This window comes from Portunus trituberculatus, chromosome 19 (assembly GCF_017591435.1).
Source record: "Portunus trituberculatus isolate SZX2019 chromosome 19, ASM1759143v1, whole genome shotgun sequence".
Lineage (NCBI taxonomy): Eukaryota > Metazoa > Arthropoda > Malacostraca > Decapoda > Portunidae > Portunus > Portunus trituberculatus.
In genome coordinates, this window is record NC_059273.1 from 7,240,001 (window position 1) to 7,260,000 (window position 20,000).

At 38.0% G+C, this 20,000-nt stretch overlaps 2 protein-coding genes across 3 annotated transcripts in view; one reads left to right on the forward strand and one right to left on the reverse strand.

Moving 5' to 3' along the window:
• LOC123506013 overlaps window positions 1–8,675 on the reverse strand; it is a 16,480-nt gene extending 7,805 nt beyond the window's left edge. The window contains exons 1-5 of the mRNA XM_045257822.1: window positions 8,464–8,675; window positions 7,395–7,447; window positions 3,453–5,229; window positions 601–724; window positions 426–481 (exon numbers count right to left, since the gene is read on the reverse strand). Coding sequence (XP_045113757.1) covers window positions 426–481; window positions 601–724; window positions 3,453–5,152 — 1,880 coding nt within the window. The 5' untranslated portion in view covers window positions 5,153–5,229; window positions 7,395–7,447; window positions 8,464–8,675. The remainder of the gene's footprint in view (window positions 1–425; window positions 482–600; window positions 725–3,452; window positions 5,230–7,394; window positions 7,448–8,463) is intronic.
• Window positions 8,676–14,729: 6,054 nt separating this feature from the next.
• LOC123506274 (monocarboxylate transporter 9-like) overlaps window positions 14,730–20,000 on the forward strand; it is a 12,080-nt gene continuing 6,809 nt past the window's right edge. Inside the window, exon 1 of one of the 2 annotated variants that reach the window (XM_045258214.1) lies at window positions 14,730–15,166. The gene's annotated coding sequence lies outside the window, so the exon portion shown is untranslated. The remainder of the gene's footprint in view (window positions 15,167–20,000) is intronic. The other variant, XM_045258215.1, reaches the window with a different exon arrangement.

Sequence of the window (20,000 nt, forward strand, 5' to 3'; positions counted from 1 at the left end):
TTCTATTTGAAATCATCAATCATCAATAGCTGAGACAAATGGCAAACACTGATATGATTGTGGCTGATGATTATGAACATGGACATATTATATTAATGCAAACCTAGTAAGATAAAATGTTCAAGGCTTTATTACTACCTGGCAGGCTTTGGTCTGTCTGTCTGTTCATCATGCATGTAATGTGTGTCTACTGCAATGATGCTGAACCTAGAGAGAGAGAGAGAGAGAGAGAGAGAGAGAGAGAGAGAGAGAGAGAGAGAGAGAGAGAGAGAGAGAGAGAGAGAGAGAGAGAGAGAGAGAGAGAGAGAGAGAGAGAGAGAGAGAGAGAGAGAGAGAGAGAGAGAGAGAGAATGACAATGAAGGCAAGATAATGGTGGAGGTGGTTTTCCTGGTGGTAAGTGAATGGCAGCACTGAAGCCACTAACCTTGGCTGCAGGACCCAGTCTGTGGCCAAGCATTCAGTTAGCTTGGTTTTCATATCCTGGAAATTGATCACAAATATTAGTAAAAAAAAATTATGAAAATTGCTATCAAAACCTAAATAAGTTAGAGGCAATGTAGCATTCAATTCCATAACCTTCAAAACACATAATAACTGACATGCATGCTATACTGGCATATTCCTATTATATCCCTTCCCTTGAAAACAAAGGTGGGATAATTGTCTCTGGTGTTCAGCTGTATATGAAACAATGTCCCACAGGATACTGTAACATAGAGGATCCTGATGGAAAGGCAGAGGATTAAGAAGGAATTATTTGGGTTTTGATGAAATTTCTCAGCTCATCTCTGACCAACTTACTCTCTTATCATCTCCCGTAATCTAAAGCATGAATCATCACAAAGATATTTATGCTACAGTGCAACACAAATTGTGCCCTACTCAGATTACATTATGATGAGCTAGCATTGGAACTTTCAAGAAGACTGAAGTTTTGGCACACGTCTTAGTATAAAGACCATCAATTTCACTGACAGGGTCTGACAACACAAATTAATCCAGCAGTCCTAGAAATTAAAACTTGCATGAGAACAAAAATTAGCAATGACTCTTGCTCCTTATTTTTCTAACCTTACTAACACTTTATTATTTAGTTGACTGAACTACCATTTCTTAAGAGGTATCCATAATGCACTATCAATACTTTTATACATTTGGGGATTTTTTGTAGGGTCAATGAGACTAACAAATTCTCAAACTGTAAAAATATATTTAAAATCTACTTTCATTACACAGAAGTTTATATAGCTGCAAAATAGACTCCCAGAGAACATATACATTTTGATGTGATCATTAGCAAAAATAAATAAATCATACTATTACTATGACAACTCCTCCTCTAAGCATCTGCTCCACAACACTATCACACTGGATTATTGCATATTGCCTCCGCTCATCCACTACAACAGAACTGACAAGTTTATGATTGCCAGTCTTCACACTATGTTTGTTTGGCACCAAATGAATAGGTATAATAATTCTCTTATTAAGTAAATCATGAAAACTGTGCTTACAGTTATGAGGAAGATCCTGAGTTGCAGAGGAGAGAAGAATATGAAGGGGATGGAATGTGTGGCTCACACCTGCACCATGACAGGATGGGGTGACATCCTTCATGCTTCGTGTCTTGGGCATTATCTTCTGTTCCACAACAAACACAGCCAATGCCAATGTACTCCATCATATTTCATAACCACATGCCTGATGTACCACAATATCCAAATAGAAGACAAAATCATCTCAATAGCCAATGAGTTTAGAAAATGTTTCTTCTGTTTCTGACATGCCTAAATGGTAATAAAATGTTCTCATCTGGACTTGATATCTGAGGCACAGCAGCAATCAAGGCTTATACCACTGTTAAAGACAAGTGCTAGATTCATGGATCAGCACAACAATGTCATCAAAGGCACTGATGGTAAATGAGGTTACCAGGACATGGCTAACACAAGCAGTTAGCATTACCAACTCAAACAATTCTAAGAAATAAACTAAGATACACGAGTCATCAAAACAATCATAAAGTAGCTATTGCTTGTATAGACAAAATTTTAATAGCAAAACTTGCTAGCTGTCAAACTGTCAATGAAAACATTGATGAAAGAAGAAAATCCTAACACTGCCATTTGCACAGAGCTGTTAACAATCTGTTCTATAAATCAAGTTCATACTGAGAAATGGGTATCGTTTAGGAGTGAATACCCATCACTTGGAAATTCAAGTTTGCTCTTCTATGTAAATTCATCACAAACCAAGGTGTCAAGATAGAAGGAATAACTTATCTAAGACTGGCCAAAAGAGTGAATGAGGTCAAGGATCATTTGAGACTAAAACTTTCCACAAGCATAATCTGACTGTTCTTATACCTTGGCCTCTTCCAACAATGAGCATTTTGAGATTCGGCTTGCTTACAGCCTCTGGACTACTGCTTTTTCACAAGTCACACCTTGAGACAAACGACACGAGCTAGTTTCTCAGTGGTTAATAATAAACATGTAGTAGCTCATGCAAATCTGGCCAAAGAATGCAATATTTCCTGTGCCTCAGCAATTATGGCACATAAAATAAGTAAACTGTTTTATTTCTGGAAATAGTTTCTCATCTTCTGCCATTTCCCTGATATCCAGATAACTAATCATTATCATCAGTACAAAACTTAAGTGTCTAGTTCATAGTACATATCATTACCTACTACAATACTAGATAATAATGCCATTATGATAAATGCAAGGCTTGTTCCTGTGCTGTCCAATTCATGAAAATCTGGAACACAAGCACAAAGAGAAGTGGGAGGGGGAGATACTTAAAGTTAATAATATTTACAACTATCTTAAAAGAATCGTGTTTCTGCCACACTGAAAGACTGAAAAATGGACTGATATTGTACTAGCACCAACCAAGATCTCCATTTGCCAGTCTTTGTTTCAGAAACTATGGCTTCATGATGGCCATCCATATCTTTGTCAAGCCATTGTAGTCCTCATGTTACAAGGTAATACACACTTAAAAAGTTGGGAAAGCAGTATCAGTCAAGCTGCACTTATGGAACAACTACTAACCAACTTACTTTCACAGGTTTCATAACTCATGGCTCACAGTTGACTAGCAAACCAAGCCAATGACTACAATTATCTGAGAGAGAAAAAAAAAAAATAAATAAATAAAAAAATAAAAAAAAAAATAAAATAAAATAAAATAAATAAAATAAATAAATAAATAAATAAAAATAAATAAATAAATAAAAATATTGAAAGCAATTTGAAAACAATGCAGGGAAAAGGTATTCCATATAAAACTTTCCCTAATCTTGTACATGATTGCCAGAACACCTTAGGCAAGTCTGAGGCCTTTATGTTACTATGATTTAAATACTTAATTTAATAATATTTGTACCTAATAAGATGATGCACACAGTACAGTAATTTAATTTGAGCAATAAGTGTTCTGTCACATGTAGCTTCTTGAGTACCAAAGAGTTGAGTCATCCTTCATTGAGTAGGTTTGCTGTGGTAAGTCTGAGGCTGTGGCAATACCAGACAGCTGTGGAAGGTCTTCACACACCTCTTGGACATCCATCACAGCAGGGCTTGATATTTCTTCCTCATATGCACTTTCAGAAAAGCTAGCACTACTCATTTCCTTAAAGTAATTTTCTATTACGTGATGTGCTCCTGTGCCCTGGTTCTGACCCTCAAGAACCTGTGACTGAGAATCCTTAAAAGTATCCTTAACAGGTTCAGTTTCATCGCCAAAGTTCTCTCCATGAAGGCTTGGCACCTGAACAATTTCACAGTCAACAGTAAGCTGCTTCTGTGGAGTATTTGTAGTAGTCTCAGATACACAAACTGTTTCTTCCGGCAAAGTACATTCCTCTTTAATATCCAAATCTTGTTCTACTAAGCTGTTCTCCTGAGATCTATCCAAAGCCTGCCCCCAATCCGAGTTGGGCTCAGAATCACTGTTCCTTGCCTCCTCTTGGTTGTAAACTACCAGATCTGTCTCACTGTTCTCAGTATTCTGGTGAATCTTTTCTGTTACAGAAAGATCTTTCTCAAGCTGCCTACACCACTCAGGCTTAGGAACAGATTTGCAAAAACTGCTATTGTTTCTTGTGGGTCGCTGGGTTCTCTTAACCCGTGTCCGCTTTGATGGGGGAGAACTCATGGGCTTCAGATTCTTTTTACATTTACTTAATCTGTGAGAATTGGCAGAGCTTTTCTTCATTTTACCAGGGCCAGATTGTCTACTTATTTTTACAAAACTTTCCTTACCACAATACTTCTGCTTGTGCTTAGAGAGATAAGATGATGTTCTAAATGACTTGTCACATTTCTCGCAGTTGTAAGGCTTCTCTCCAGTGTGGACACGTTCATGAGTCTGCAGCCCTGACCTGGATATGAAGGCTTTCCCACACTTCCCACACTTGAAGTTGCGTTCCCCTGTGTGTATCTTTTTATGTGTGGCAAGGCAAGAGCTTTGAGCAAAGGTGGCATCACAGACATCACAGACAAAGGGCCTCTCCCCAGTGTGGGTCCTCATGTGGTTCTTCATTATCTGGTTCGTGGCAAAAGATCTGCCACACTGTGAACAGCTGAAGGGTTTCTCCCCGGTGTGTGTGCGCATGTGTCCTGGCAAGTGGGAGGAGCGGGCAAATGTCTGGCCACAAATGCCACACATGTAAGGCCGTTCCCCAGTGTGCACACGCTTGTGACTGCGCATGTTTGAGCGCTGGGTGAAGGAAGCCCCACACTCTTCACACACAAATGGCCTCTCTCCTGTGTGGATCCTCATGTGGTTCCTCAGATTGGCACTACATGCAAATGTTGCACCACACTCCTGGCATGCTATCTTCTCCCCAACAGACACTCTCATTTGGCTGAAGATCTTGGATTGTGCTGGAGACAGTGAGTTTTCTTGGAACAAATGCTCCTCTTCTGCAGCAACAACACTGGGATGGCTCACCTCCTGCCCATAATGCAACCCTTCAACTTGAGTAGGATAATGGACATGTTCCTGAGGGTTGTATGGCCGCCCCACATCCATCCCTCCTAATTCCATAGGGGGCAGCTGTGGGGCTCCAGCCAACAATTCCCCAAAAGCATTATAACTGGTATACCAATTGACCCCTGAGGAAGGGGCCAAGTGGTCCATGTTGATGTGTGACAACACAACCCGCCCTCACTTCATTATCCATCTCACTGCGCCATGACTCTCAGGTTACGTGGCACCTGTAATTACATACTTAGAATTAGCACTCATACTAGATATGGACAGGCACAAATAGCAATTTTGATTGTGGTCAAAAATTATTTATAAGATTTCAAGACTTCCCTCATATAAAATAGTATTTTCTTTATTCATGACTTAGATGGTAAATATTCCATTCAACTGTCCATAATCACTGAAGGGGTGTTGGTGCCAGGTAAACTGTGGTCAACAAACTCTGAATGTCAATAATTCATTCACATTTATCAACATTAACAATACATATTACAACTTCAAACATATTGTTTGTAAAAATGTAAATTCAGACATTTGAAACATTATCTACAAATCCATTCTCAGACTTCTAGGAATCAACTCTCAGGTTTCTCAATTAGATTTTTAAAGGAAATAAAGCACATCAACAAAAAAATATCCTTGTAACTAATTTTCTAACCAGCAGATAAAAAAAAAAAAAAAAAAAAACAATGCAGAACATTTTCTAGGAAAACTTTTGAGTCTGAGCCCACAGTTATAGGTTGAGGGTACACACATTTTAAGAGAACTCGACGATAGCAAGACTCATTCTCTGGATTTGACTGGTGGTGGTAAAATGAAAATGGACCAGTCAATATTTTCATCACAGCACTGAGACACGAACAGAACAAGCACCTAAAGCAAAACGAACATAAGTATAAATATTCACAGACCTCATGTAATGCTGACAATCGCCTATGTAAATAGCCTCAGGTTGGACAAACATGACAGACTAAGGATGATATGCATTACAATTTCATCCTAGGCAATGTACATAATAAACTTATTTCTTTATATAAACTATACAAATTAATTGAATTGGATATTTTTAACAATAAATGTTGCTGCTTATGTTATACTGTATAATATGAATGTCATGTAACATGAATCACTTTTAATGGATTTGTTACATCTTGAATAAATATCATATAAAGATATAAATGACAAAAATGTTGACAGACAAAACAATATGTAGGTACATAATTCTTGACAACTATTCCTGACAGTCAACAGTTGCTCCTTTGACATGGAAGCTGCTCCTTTCACTCTTTTTTGTTCATTCTCAACACTTCCATAACACAAGAGTGTGCAATGCAATTAGAAATCCTTTTGATGTCATTTACCTGTTCATATTCATAGAAAGTACTTCTGTACAGTCCAGGCATTTAAGATATTTGCTTCTTTCTTCAAATATAGACTATGAGGCTAAGAACACAGAATAAAATCTTGAAAGCTGCTTACCAGCATAGCACTGTCAGGTGAAGGATTGGAGTTTTCACAAAGGCTTCATTGCACTTAAATAGCATTGCCTATTTTCTCTTTAATCATCTTTAAGAAATAGAACATATAACTTACTCGGTAATTTTCAGCAAAGGAGGATATTATACACCTATATTTCATAAGGATCAACTTTTCTTTAACTGAGCAGGGGCAGCTGGGATCCATGCAAGAAACAGGACATAAGGATAAAAATTAAGATAACAAAATGAATGTAACAAGGTCATAATATACACTCCATTTATGACAACACAGTTTTCTGCAGATGGATGCCACACACATTTCATAACAATAAACTAAAACATTCTCTTAAAACTAATGTTATGCTGATAATACTTTCCTCCCACCCATCTGAGATATGTGATTGTAAAGACATGCCACTTCCCAACTCTTAAGACTTGGATGTTACAGTCTGAGCGTGTGGAAATGAAAAAGAAAGGAAAAAATAATAAATGTCATTCAAGTCTCCAGTAATGACTCATGACAAATACTGAGTTTAAGTGACACAATGATGCTATGTTTCTCATGGTTATATTTACTTCAGAGATAAAAACCTTTTAACACTTCAGATACACTTTGGTTTCTTCTACGAAATAACCAAGAAACTCAATGACACCCTGTTAGGAAAATAATCAAATACATATATAAATAAATAAAAATACATGAATAATTAAAGTAAAATAAATCAATTAAATAAAAATGGAAAAAAATGAGACTATAATCATAAATAAAATAACACAAGCAATCACATATCTTTTGAAAAATAATGAGAGAGAGAGAGAGAGAGAGAGAGAGAGAGAGAGAGAGAGAGAGAGAGAGAGAGAGAGAGAGAGAATGTCAAACGAGAAAGATGTCAAACAACACAAAATGTAGTTACCTGAAGTCTTTCCTGCCCATTAGGTGACAGATGATGCTACCTTCCCCAGCTGTCTGAAAAGAAGAGCCAAATATTAGAGACGTGGACTCCTTACTGACATCTGCCACAAAACTATCTTGGGAGATTCATACTTATTGATTATGGAAGGTAGGATATACTTAAGATAAATATATATGCTTGCTTGCTTCACAATACATATCACGAATCCTCACATAACAAACATGTGAATATTTGAATATATAAACTAAACCATGAAGCAATAAAAACGATCATTGTACTGGCTAATGAAAATGCTTAGAATATACTGATAACAATTGTGCCGAATATTATTTGTTTCATGTTCCTAAACCTATAAATATGAATAATAATGACAAGCAAGCACTTTACACAAACTGTGATACTGAATGTTCCATAACTTTAACACATATCGCATGAACTCCCTTACATAAACCAAATAAAATCAATCTAAAGTCTTACGGGGCAAACACGTCGCATGGAGCGATAAGAACAGGCAGCAGAGGTCGTGGAGGAAAAACAAATTCAAAATAGTAAAAATAAAAATAATCAGTACTATCTACCTACTTCAACAGATATTAATAACTGGCCAAGGAAGACAAAATGCCGTTCCAATGCCTTAATCAAGAAAAATAGAAGACGGGGAATTAAATGATGTGGATAAGAGGGAAGGGGAGTTAGGGGACCCACCACCGCCAACCATTACCATCCACTTCTCTCATCCCACGCACACCTCATTATCCTGACCCATCTTACATGTCCCCGCACTATCTACACCAAATGCGTTAGAAAAAAAATTCATCAGTACGGGTATCTCTGTGAAGTGTCACATGGGAGGGGAGAGGGTCCATAAAGACAAGCCGAGAAAAAGTTGTAAATCACCATCCCTGCAACAAGACGCGGGACAGCCATTGGCCCGCCGCCAGACACACACAATGCATTCTCTGCCTCTCCCTTCTCATACCCAGCCGTACAGCCACTCACGCCTCGACGCCCATTAAAACCCATCGTGCCCTTCATGTGTGTTAATAAATATGTGGAGTGCAAGGCTTACCGGAGGCCCAAAGTGGGTTTTGTAGTAGGAATCAAACTCCAGCCCTCGACATCTGTGCGTGGCGCCTCCTCCCGCACCGCCGCCCCTCCCGCAGCCGCGCTGCCGCCCCGCGACCACCATTGTCTCATACATCACATTTTTCCCAATACCATGGTAATGAAGTGGTTGAGAATTTAATGTAAGAAACGAAGGGTTACTGCCTATATACAAGTATCTATAGCAACTTGCAAGAAATGAGGCAATGCTTGACATTGGGAGATACCGCTCGGTTAGTGACAACACTGTGCGCTGCGATAAAATGCCAACATTCGCTGGATATGAAAATAACTACAATAACAAGTTGTTTACTGAGGATCCCATGGAACTCATTCGTTTTTGGTACACTGGAGGCTGTGATATTTCATGCAATATAGGATCCGTCATGCACAGTTTTCAGTTTTACATTATTACATATATAAAGACGTGTTTATTTACTTATTTATTTATTATTGAGATTTTTTTTTTCTTAGCAGACTAGGTAAACACTATATCACATAGACTCGTAGAGTACAAGTAGTTTTGTTACGATGACTAACAACGCTACCCAGGCAGCTGACAGAGATAAGATGAGAAAACTCGAGGAAACCGTTCTTTACAGTGGAAACCAAACGGTTAACGATGATGACGATGAAAATTAACACACACACACACACACACACACACACACACACACTTAGATAATAATATACGTATGTGCAGTAGTGAGTTATCGTGTCGTCGACATGAATGCTGTAGACGAATGATGATATCACACACACACACACACACACGTTTCATTAATTTATGTTAGGGGTTGGTCCTTTGCAACCTGCACGTGTCATCTGTCGCATGACTAAAGAACTCATCTTCCCTCCCCTCCACATGTTCCCCGCAAGGGTGTGCTAGTGCAATCAACGAAAAATACCTGGTTAGTTTCTTCATAAGAGGAAAGACTTGGTAAGATCATACAATGACGAGGTCGCTGCGCGACTGATACAGGTTAACCTAGATGGGCCCTGGTGGCCCTTTGTTATCCTATTATTTATGTTATGTTATGTTATGTTAATGCCCTACATTCACACTAAGAAAATACTCTATTATGCATGAAGAGGCAGCAGGCCGCTCCAGGCGGCAAAAATACGCTACTGCCAAGGGCAACAAAAACGATCAAACGAAAAGGCCCACTGTGATGCCAGTCTCGAACATGGTCAAGAGAGGTAGCCAAAAAGAATGGAACAAATGTCTTAAAACCTCTCTCTTAAACGAGTTCAAGTCATATATAGATAATGAAGCAGGCAGGGAGTTCCAGTGTGTGTGTGTGTTTCACTGTTTGATGTGCTGCAGTCTCTGACGAGACAGCCAGACGTTACCCTACGGAACGAACTCAGAGCTCATTATTTCCGATCTTCGGATAGGCCTGAGACCAGGCACACACCACACACCGGGACAACAAGGTCACAACTACTCGATTTACATCCCGTACCTACTCACTGCTAGGTGAACAGGGGCTACACGTGAAAGGAGATACACCCAAATATCTCCACCCGGCCGGGGAATCGAACCCCGGTCCTCTGGCTTGTGAAGCCAGCGCTCTAACCACTGAGCTACCGTGTGTGTGTGTGCGTGTGTGTGTGTGTGTAGAGAAAAGCATATTTTGCACTGTCATTCTTACATAATGAAACCAGATAAACGAAAGGGAGACAAGTACACTGATTATGAGACTAATGCACCTTACCTTTCTTACACACTGTACCTGGTCTAATCTTGATATCACTGACAGATAACTCGTTACGTAGCCACATAAGTCACTACATCATACCATACACTTGCCCAGTCCTAAAATCAATGTATTCACCTTCCACGACAAACTTCCCCTTTTCTTAGCCTTCTACATATTATTCATCAATATTCGTGCCTTGATACACCTCCCATACATCTTGAAGGAAAGCAGAATTCAGATATACTTCACGCTGAAAACATTAACCACCCACACAACGTTATTGAGAGCGTGAGTGTAGTTTAGCTGTGCATGTGTTATAATGAGTTCTAGTTGTCCTCTGGAAACATATACCACCCCCACAACATTAGATTCAAAGCACACTGATCCCAATCCAAGACTTTTACATTCCCATTACACATTTGCATAACCCGAAAGGACAATTAGAACTCATTATAGCACATGCACAGCTAAACTACATTTACGCTCTCAATGCCATATACACTAATAACTCATTCCAACACCCAATAAATACCACACTCTCTGACGGCCTTATTCAGAAACGCTTTGCTCTCTCACAACAGCCATTTCCAAGGCCACAGAGATGATTAACCGATTTCTTAAGATTGTTTTTCTCCTGTCAATAACGAATAAATATTGTCAATCTTTCTTTAGAACCATAAGAAAAATCCGTGTTACTTCAATATAACCTTTGAAAAGTAATGAAGGTGAAGCATATATGGTTCAGCAGAGCCTCCTCAGACCATCCTTCAAGTTTTACACCTCACATTCCTCCACAGCCGAAATTGATTCCCATAGCGTATTCACACCTCACATGGATCAATACTCCCTACAACCTACGTATTCATAGAACTCGGCCCAGTAGACGCGAATAAATCACCTACGAGGAATACCAGAATAAGTAAACAATGATACGCGGCATGCCAGAATAAGTGAAGTGAAGAGCGAGCGCATGGTAGCAGTCAGCGGTCCTTGGAAATACAACGCTGGGGTGCTGATAGTGTTGTAATACTCTGTCAGTGAGCATGTGGCAGGAGAGAGAGAGAGAGAGAGAGAGAGAGAGAGAGAGAGAGAGAGATGGGGACAAGGATGCGTCAAGTGTTTTGTTGCGAATGATAGATATAACAGTATCAGAATATATAAGTTAGATTAAACATCTTCTCGATCTCTTCTCTCTCACTGAAGATAGATAACTTCCCCAGCATTTCCTAGTGATGAAACATTTTGCTATAGCTGGTCGAGGAGAAGGATAAGTGAAGTTCTTGTATAGAAGTCAGCGCTCTTCAAATAACAGCTCACATACTAGACATCCTCTCTCCTTTTTCACGCACGCTAAATTTTCCACAGTACTCGTATTTCCTTGTGATGTAACACTTTGTTGTTGTTAATCGATGCAAAGAGTAAGTCCAATGTTTTGATCGGCGTGTCCTAGCAACAACTCCATTAATCTAATGGGATCCTCTCTCCTATGCCATGCAAAGTGAAATTTCTATAATGTCATTCTCTCTCTCTCTCTCTCTCTCTCTCTCTCTCTCTCTCTCTCTTGCAAAATGTACGCTTCCCACTAAACATGACAAGCCAGTAGCAGGCTGTATAGTGTTGATCACCTGCTATTGTGCTCCATTCAGGGGAGGGATTGTGCCTCTAGCATTCGTGAACAAAGTATAATAACAGTTTATGAAGGAGTTTGTATCTTCAGTAGGGAAGGATTCGTGAGAAATGGATTTATATTATAAAGTGTTTTGGTCCCTCAGAAAGACCACTTTCTGAACGCTTTTTATTTATTTTTTGGTTTTTCAGTTCGATTATGCAAAATTCATCTTAAAACTTGACTCGAATGACGACAGCACACTTGAGAACCTGTACAACTTCCACTCCAATCAGTTATAAGTAGATCAGATAAGACGCCTAAACTTTTAAGGATGAGGTGGCCTTTTAATGACTCCTGTGTCTTCTAAGGTACTCTTTACGCCAGAATTGAGTGTTTCAAAGTACCCGGGAATGCAGTGAGACTCTTCCTTCTTTATGTAAGAGTGGTTCTGTCCAAGATCGACAAAAATAGAAAATATTAATTACAAAAGATAAATGTCAAAGGAAGATAGTGATACTTTTTTTTTCTTTTTTAATCTAAGAAAGATTCCCATCAAGAGAGACTAAAGGCAGAAAAAAAAATGCCATTACACTGAAAAAAGAGAAAGCGACAAAGAAGCAAAATGATAGTAAAAAAAAAATAAATAAATAAAAAAATAAATAAAAAAGTAAATAAATAAAATAGATAAATAGATAAAGCGAAATAACACCAAGGTACCAGCCGAACATATTAAGTAGAATGAATACATAAATGAATAAGTTAATCATAATAATTGCCACAAAGAATAAACACAATCATATGCGATGTGTTTTGAGTAGTACATTAACCCTGTCACTGGGATGCTGCATGGCTAACACACGAATGGAACGCACATGACAACACGGGGAGAGAGAGAGAGAGAGAGAGAGAGAGAGAGAGAGAGAGAGAGAGAGAGAGAGAGAGAGAGTACGTAAGTTTGTATACAGACTATTTTCAAAGGTCCCTGAGATGACTAATCGGATTCTTTCGTGTGTTTCTCCTGACAACAATGCAGAATTCTTGTCAATCTCTCTCTGCAACCGTAAGAAAACACCCTTCAATCTTTCACTTTTTTTCATTGCTATATGCAACAATTCACAACACTAAAAACAGTGTATGAAATCTCTATAAGCATTCGTAAGCAAGAAAGGGAAGAAAAGGAATAGATTTATCAATTTTTTAGCCGATACATTGTTTAGAGAAGTGTGTAGAATGAAAAACAAAACAAAACAAAGCATGTCTTAGAGTGATTAGCGATGAAAGAAAGAACGAATAGTGAAAAGATTTTAGTCATGTGTGAATAAAAGAAAATCTCACTGTAGTTAGTTAGTGATAAAGGAAAGACGAACCCAAATGAGACAAGGTGTAAGTCCCACGTGGCTTCCTATACAGACCGTTTTAACCCCTTCAATACTGGGACACATTTTTACCTTAAGATCTGTGTACGATTAGACCATTTCATTGACATTAGGAACGGTGTATGGAGGTCAGAAGGTTAACGGCCACAGTCTTCACTATTTTATTCCCCGACATATGTTTGTGAAGCTGTATAAAATCACCAAATAGTAAGCAGAATGAATACGGAAACGCGTCATGACACTGAAGGGGTTAAATGTGATGGTGATGGAGGTGTTCGCAGAACACAGCGGGAGGCAGACATTAATCATATAATCTCAACCCTCCTCCGTCAATGCTAAATATAGTTCACTCATGATAAAAATATACAAGTTTTCATATATGATTGGATGTAGACAAATAGTTCTGATACATATTATTATGGAGATAACACTGATATAACGACTGTAGGGGATTGCTTAACTCTCTCTCTCTCTCTCTCTCTCTCTCTCTCTCTCTCTCTCTCTCTCTCTCTCTCTCTCTCAGCGTTTGTATTGTGTTATATTGCTTTAACAGGAGGAGGAGGAGGAGGAGGAGGAGGAGGAAGAAGAATAGGAATATAACAACAGTTATAAATAAATAGACAAATAAATAATAATAATAATAATAATAATAATAATAATAATAATAATAATAATGATAATGATAATAATAATAATAATAATAATAATAATAATAATAATAATAATAATAATAATAATAATAATAACAATAATAGTAATAATAGCGATAATAATAATAATAATAATAATAATAATAATAATAATAATAATAATAATAATAATAATAATAATAATATAATAATAATAATAATAATAATAATAGTAATAATAACAATAATAATAATAATAGTGATAATAATAATAATAATAATAATAATAATAATAATAATAATAATAATAATAATAATAATAATAATAATAATAATAATAATAATAATAATAATAATAATAATAATAATAATAATAATAATAATAATAATAATAATAATAATAATAATAATAATAATAATAATAATAATAATAATAATAATAATAATAATAATAATAATAACAACAACAACAACAGCAGCAGCATCGTTAACGGAAGCAAAATCAAATACAATGACTAATAGTAACTTGTGCATGTGAGGCTGATTGACGTAAAGACGGAATGGATAAATGTAAATATGTGTGCTGCATATGGAGGTTTGTTTGCTTATATGCAGAAGCCTTTCCTTGGACTGACCTCCTTCCCTGGGCAGTGTTGCATGCACAGTGACAACCTCAAACTGTTATTGGCTGTTGTTAATATGTTTTGTATGTCTTCATTGAAAAGTTTCGTATTTTTTCGTCTCTCTCTCTCTCTCTCTCTCTCTCTCTCTCTCTCTCTCTCTCTCTCAATGCCAACAGAACGGGTGTATTACTTTTTTGTTGTTTCCTTACACCATGGAGTGAGTTGCCAGGCTGAGAGATCCATGCCTGCAGATCTGCGCATGAGCATAGCGGCTGGTGTCTGCTGCTCGAGCTGTCACGTACCGTAGTGCAGCCACTACACAGCTCTGTCGAAAATCAGTCTCTCGAGGTGAAGGGTGCGAGGCAGATAGCCGCTGTTCAGCTTACTGTCTTGAGTGAAGGAGCCACACCTTTAGAAAGATAGACTATCCTCAACGACCCGCACGTTCTATCTTTCTTGAACTCTTCCCGATAAAAGGTAGTTTAGTTTTGTTTATTAAAAAAAACGCAGTGAATGGGAAATTTACGTAATAATAAATTTGTTACTTGTTTGTGATAAGAATAAAGTCTTATCACGTTTTACGAAACATTCCCGGAGGCTTCACTCAGTCGTGTTTAGTGCGTACATACAAATTTCGGTTCAGCTTCGTTCGCGCCCGTGCTTCACCAAGGAATTAGGCAGCGTGCTGGGAGAGGGAGCTCAACTCTTCGGGTAAAGTGTGGATGCAAGTAAGTGTCGGCTTTCCTACTTGCTATAGACGTGATTCTCATAATTAATTAGTTAGTTTAATGACCAAAATAATGTACTCCTTTCGTCGAGTCCTTATAGGGTTACAAGTCTCCTCCAGTTGTAATTTCTGTCCTTTATATCTCCCTTTGTGACTTCCAATTGTATTACTGATAGAATTAATAAAGGCTGATAAATTTCACCTAACGGTACGGTAAATACATTCAAGATCCTTTTAGTTTCACATAGAGAAGCGCTTACGCATACTTTTAACAGGTACAGATGAAGAGATTGAAATATGTAAGCGTTCTTTAGTAACATTTACATACCATTCACTTTTCATCATCGTCCTCGTGCTCCTTCACTACCCCTTCTTCACACAAACACTGCGGTCCCTCATCTCTCCCCGCCCCTCATGAGTAATAATGATGCTTTAAATGTCAACGCTCGTGACTCATGTTTGAAATGGAACTGACTGTGTGAATCCATCGAGGAGAAAAGGAAAGTACAGAAAAACAGAGTGGTAATAAAGAAACTTTTAACTCCTTCAGTACTAGGATGCATTTTTACTTTAAGTTTGGGTATGATTAAATGATTTTATTGAAAGGATCTATAGAGGTCAGAAGATTAATGTGCAGAGTCTTCACTATTTTATTCCCTCATGTAAGTTTCTGAAGCTGTATGAAATCACCATATAGTAACCAGAATGAATATTAAAACGCTTCCTGGTACTGAAGAGATTAACTAATAGTAGCAAAATGATATTAGGGTTAAACTCATCTAATATTCTATGCCTTGCCTGAAAATTATCTAAATGTGGCTAGGAGCATTGCTTTACTGAGACTGTTTCCGGCTCAGCCTTTCTCTGTCGTAACATTCTGTCCTGGATAAGTGTGGAGGGAAGAGACAGAATGCAACTTTGCGAGTGTATTAATCAATATATTCCTTTTTTTGCGCCTTGAAGTTGAAGTAAAGCGGAAAGTTTACTCCTCTCTTTTTTCTTTTCTCTAGATTCTGGTTGCCGCCAAAGCATCCTTACATGATTGATTTAGTGACTTATAAACATTGTGTCATATGCTCAAATAAACTATCCCAGGTTTTAATGAATGTAATCAAGGTTTTCTATTATATATTCATGAACGCAGTGACGGACAATAATTTTTTTATCTTAATGAGAAAAAAACATCCAAGAAAGTAAGACAAGTAATTTCCTTGGCCTCTGAAAATTATACTGATAAGTTAACGAAGATTTCAAGAGCGACGCATTCTTCTATGTGTCCGAATATTACATTTGTTGTAATGAGATGAGCTTCAGAATTCAACATCAAACCTTGAATCAATAGTACGTGAACCGAAATGTTTAGTCTATTGAACTCAGAACACCCACCACAAGCCAGTGTCCATCAGTTTCGTGTTGACTTGGCTGTTATTGTTATTGTTGATGATAATGTTAGGTTACCGTGACAACGAGACCATATTCTAAAACACTGCACCGCACCTTCATTACTTCTAAAAGCCCTTAGTTGAAGTTACAACGTTTTGGGTGTTCTTTTTATGATAGATTAACAAGATTTCTACATTTATGATAAAAACACTGTTGGAAACCCAGTTAGTCATCTCTATGTCCTTTCAAAATAGTCGTGATGAGAAAGCAGTATTTGAACATGAGCCGAGTCAAGCCAAGCCATGTGCTCCAGTGATATGTATCGTGGTATCGGCAATCTGTCCAGTACATCATGGCGGGGCAGTTATGAGGAAGCCACACGCGTGATATTAGAAGCCTTACACACTGACCTTAGAAGAAAAAAAAAGATTCATGGTAGGCAGGTGTTCGCAGTGGTGATGGTGGTAGCGGTGGTGGTGATTTATAGCCGTGAATGCATAAATTATTGATTCACCATTGTGTTTCTTCAAGGTAAAAAAACAAAGTTATATTCCACTCTTCTCATTCCGGACACACACACACACACACACACACACACACACACACACACACACACACACACACACACACACACACACACACACACACACACACACACACACACACACACACACACACACACCTTATGCCAAGGCAGCAACAACAACAAAGAGGCAGTATTTCGTTCCCTTCCGCGTATTCTATTTTCTAATCCGGTTCATCCCTGCTGACGGTAAGAAAGTAAACAAAGACGTCGGTGGAGGCCAGGGGGCGGGGGAGCGACGCTAGTTATGGCGGGAGGTGTTACGCAATTGACTATAAGACCTCAGTGGCAACGCTCAGGAAAGAAGAGAAGGAAATCGTAATTGTTATCTGTTCTAATGAACTCTATTCGTGGAAAGAAATGTCCTTCTAGAATCCCCACGAGGAAAAAAAAAACAATATACTTTTAGTAAACATAGAAGATTGAAGCCTTATAGAATAAAGAAAATGAATATGATAAATAAAACGAATAAACAACACGAATTTCTGTACACGAGGAAGAACAACCACGCCATTTCAACATTCCGTAGTAAATAATAAACAAATAAAACAATACAAGATGAAATAATCAAAAGCAACATTTGCCTTCTCCAGTTAACTCCTTCAGTACTAGAACGCATTATTTATCATGAATTTTTGGTGTGATTAGATGATTTCATTTACATTTCGAAGGGTCTATGGAGGTCAGAAGATTATTGGCTAGCAAAGTCTTCACTATTTTAATCCCCACATAAGTTTCTGAAACTCTATAAAATCACTAAATAGTAAGCAGAATGAATATGAAAACACGTCATGGTATGAAGGGGTTGATATGTTCCTTACTTCTCTCAACCAGTCACTGCAACAGGTAAGGAGATGCAACGGGTCACGGAGAAGAGAGAGCGTAAGACTTCCTCCTTAGTTCTTTAGAGACGCCAGCAACAACACACTGCATCTCGAGTTTCTCTTCTCATTCATAACATAGAATAGCAATATGAATGGGCGAAACCTTATCTTGTCTTTTGAAATGAGATATATAAATAACACCATAATGAATTGCCATTAAACACCAATCAGTAAATAAGACACCTAGAAATCCAATATACTTTTTAAGTTCTCTCTTTTGTTTTACCTTACGTCTTGTTACTCGTCACTTGCGGTATACATAAGTACAATAAGCGATAAAATATAAGCCAAACATATTCTTTAACCTTGGTGCTGTTTGGAATGCTAAGTGTGTGTGTGTATGTGTGTGTGTGTGTGTGTGTGTGTGTGTGTGTGTGTGTGTGTGTGTGTTTGAGGTGTCCTTGCTATACAAGATAGAATAGAAAAGTGGTCAGTAGCTGCCCTAGGCCATAACACGAAGGATTATAAATAGATGAGGTATGTAAAGAGAAGAAAAATGTTGTAGTAGCAGTAGTAGTGGTAGTAATAATAGTAAGATGTGGAGGAGGAGGAGGAGGAGAAAGAGGAGGAAATGATAAGAAGAAAATGAGGAAGAGAGGAAGAGAATGAGAAAAAATAAAAGTAGTAGTGGTAAGTGTATCTATCTTTTTTTTTTTTTTTTCGCTTTAGGAGTATGTAATGTGACCAGAGGAATGCCTAGCTACACAGTACATACACATGCATTGTTATATATCATGCTCTCTACTTCTACTGCGAGCTTTAGAGTATGATGCCATCGCGACATGAGACACTCTGGCGAGCTGCGACTGACTGAGCGGAGACCCATCACGGTGAGGGAGTCCAGGAGTGAGGGAGAGAGGGCGTGGCTCTCCCTCACTTATTCATCGTAGTGCGTGGTGGCAAATACACTCCAGGATTCAGTGCGTAGATCACCGTATCTGAAACTTGATGGAACGACTTGATTCGTGGAAGTTCTCGCCAATCGTCCTCGTAGTGGATTGAACTCTGTATCACGTAGGAATCGGTTTACTTATAATATTACTTACACGTTACTCAGTCACTCAGAAGCTGCCTAGGATACGTAGTTCACATCACTATATCAGAGATTGGGTAATTTCAAAGCTGGTCTTGGTCGCTTTCATTATGTCTTGAAATGATGTTTGGCTACTCAGGGTGAGCTAGTCCATTATCTCTATAAATAAACGCTTGTGTCTCGACGTTACAGTTGACGAAACTTTTACAATACTTTTAGGCTACTGTACAAATAAATGTAGATGATCATAGATTATAAGTTATTACCATATTATTTAATGATTTATCATGGCACTCTCCTCCCCACTACAACAACATCTGTTCATCAACTCTCTCATCACCACACCAACAAGTACTTACCAACTCATTGAAACACTTGCTTACCGCTCACCGCACACTTGCCTCGAGTGACAAACTATGCAACTTCACTAGACTACCATGCACGCCTGAACTAATGTATATAATGAACTAATATTTGGTTTTCCCATCTCCACACAATATCTTTCATCTTATAAAAAACAAACATGTTAAGGAAGGACACGATGAGAAGTGACTAAGAATGACAATTTCGTGAAAACCACGTAACGTCTAGACCGGTTTGAAACAATCGGGCGTAAGAGAGTAACTGGTATTCTGAACCATTTCGTCCTATCTTTCACATTACTCAGACTAGTGAAAGTTGTTTTGGGTTTACAAGAGTGCTTTCATGGTTTTAGAGATATCTTAACAAATATTCCACATCTTCAATGGAAAAAAAAAGATTCATTCATGACAACACGACTAATAATCTCTGCTGCCTTTGTAAATATACCTGATGTGAGAACGAATCGTATGCAACTACGGGTCAACCTTCAGGATCAGGAATGATAGAAGGAAAACAACAGAGAATGCGAATATCTTATATCAGGACGATTAAACCAAGAGAAGCCATAAAACAATACCAGTGCCCCAGC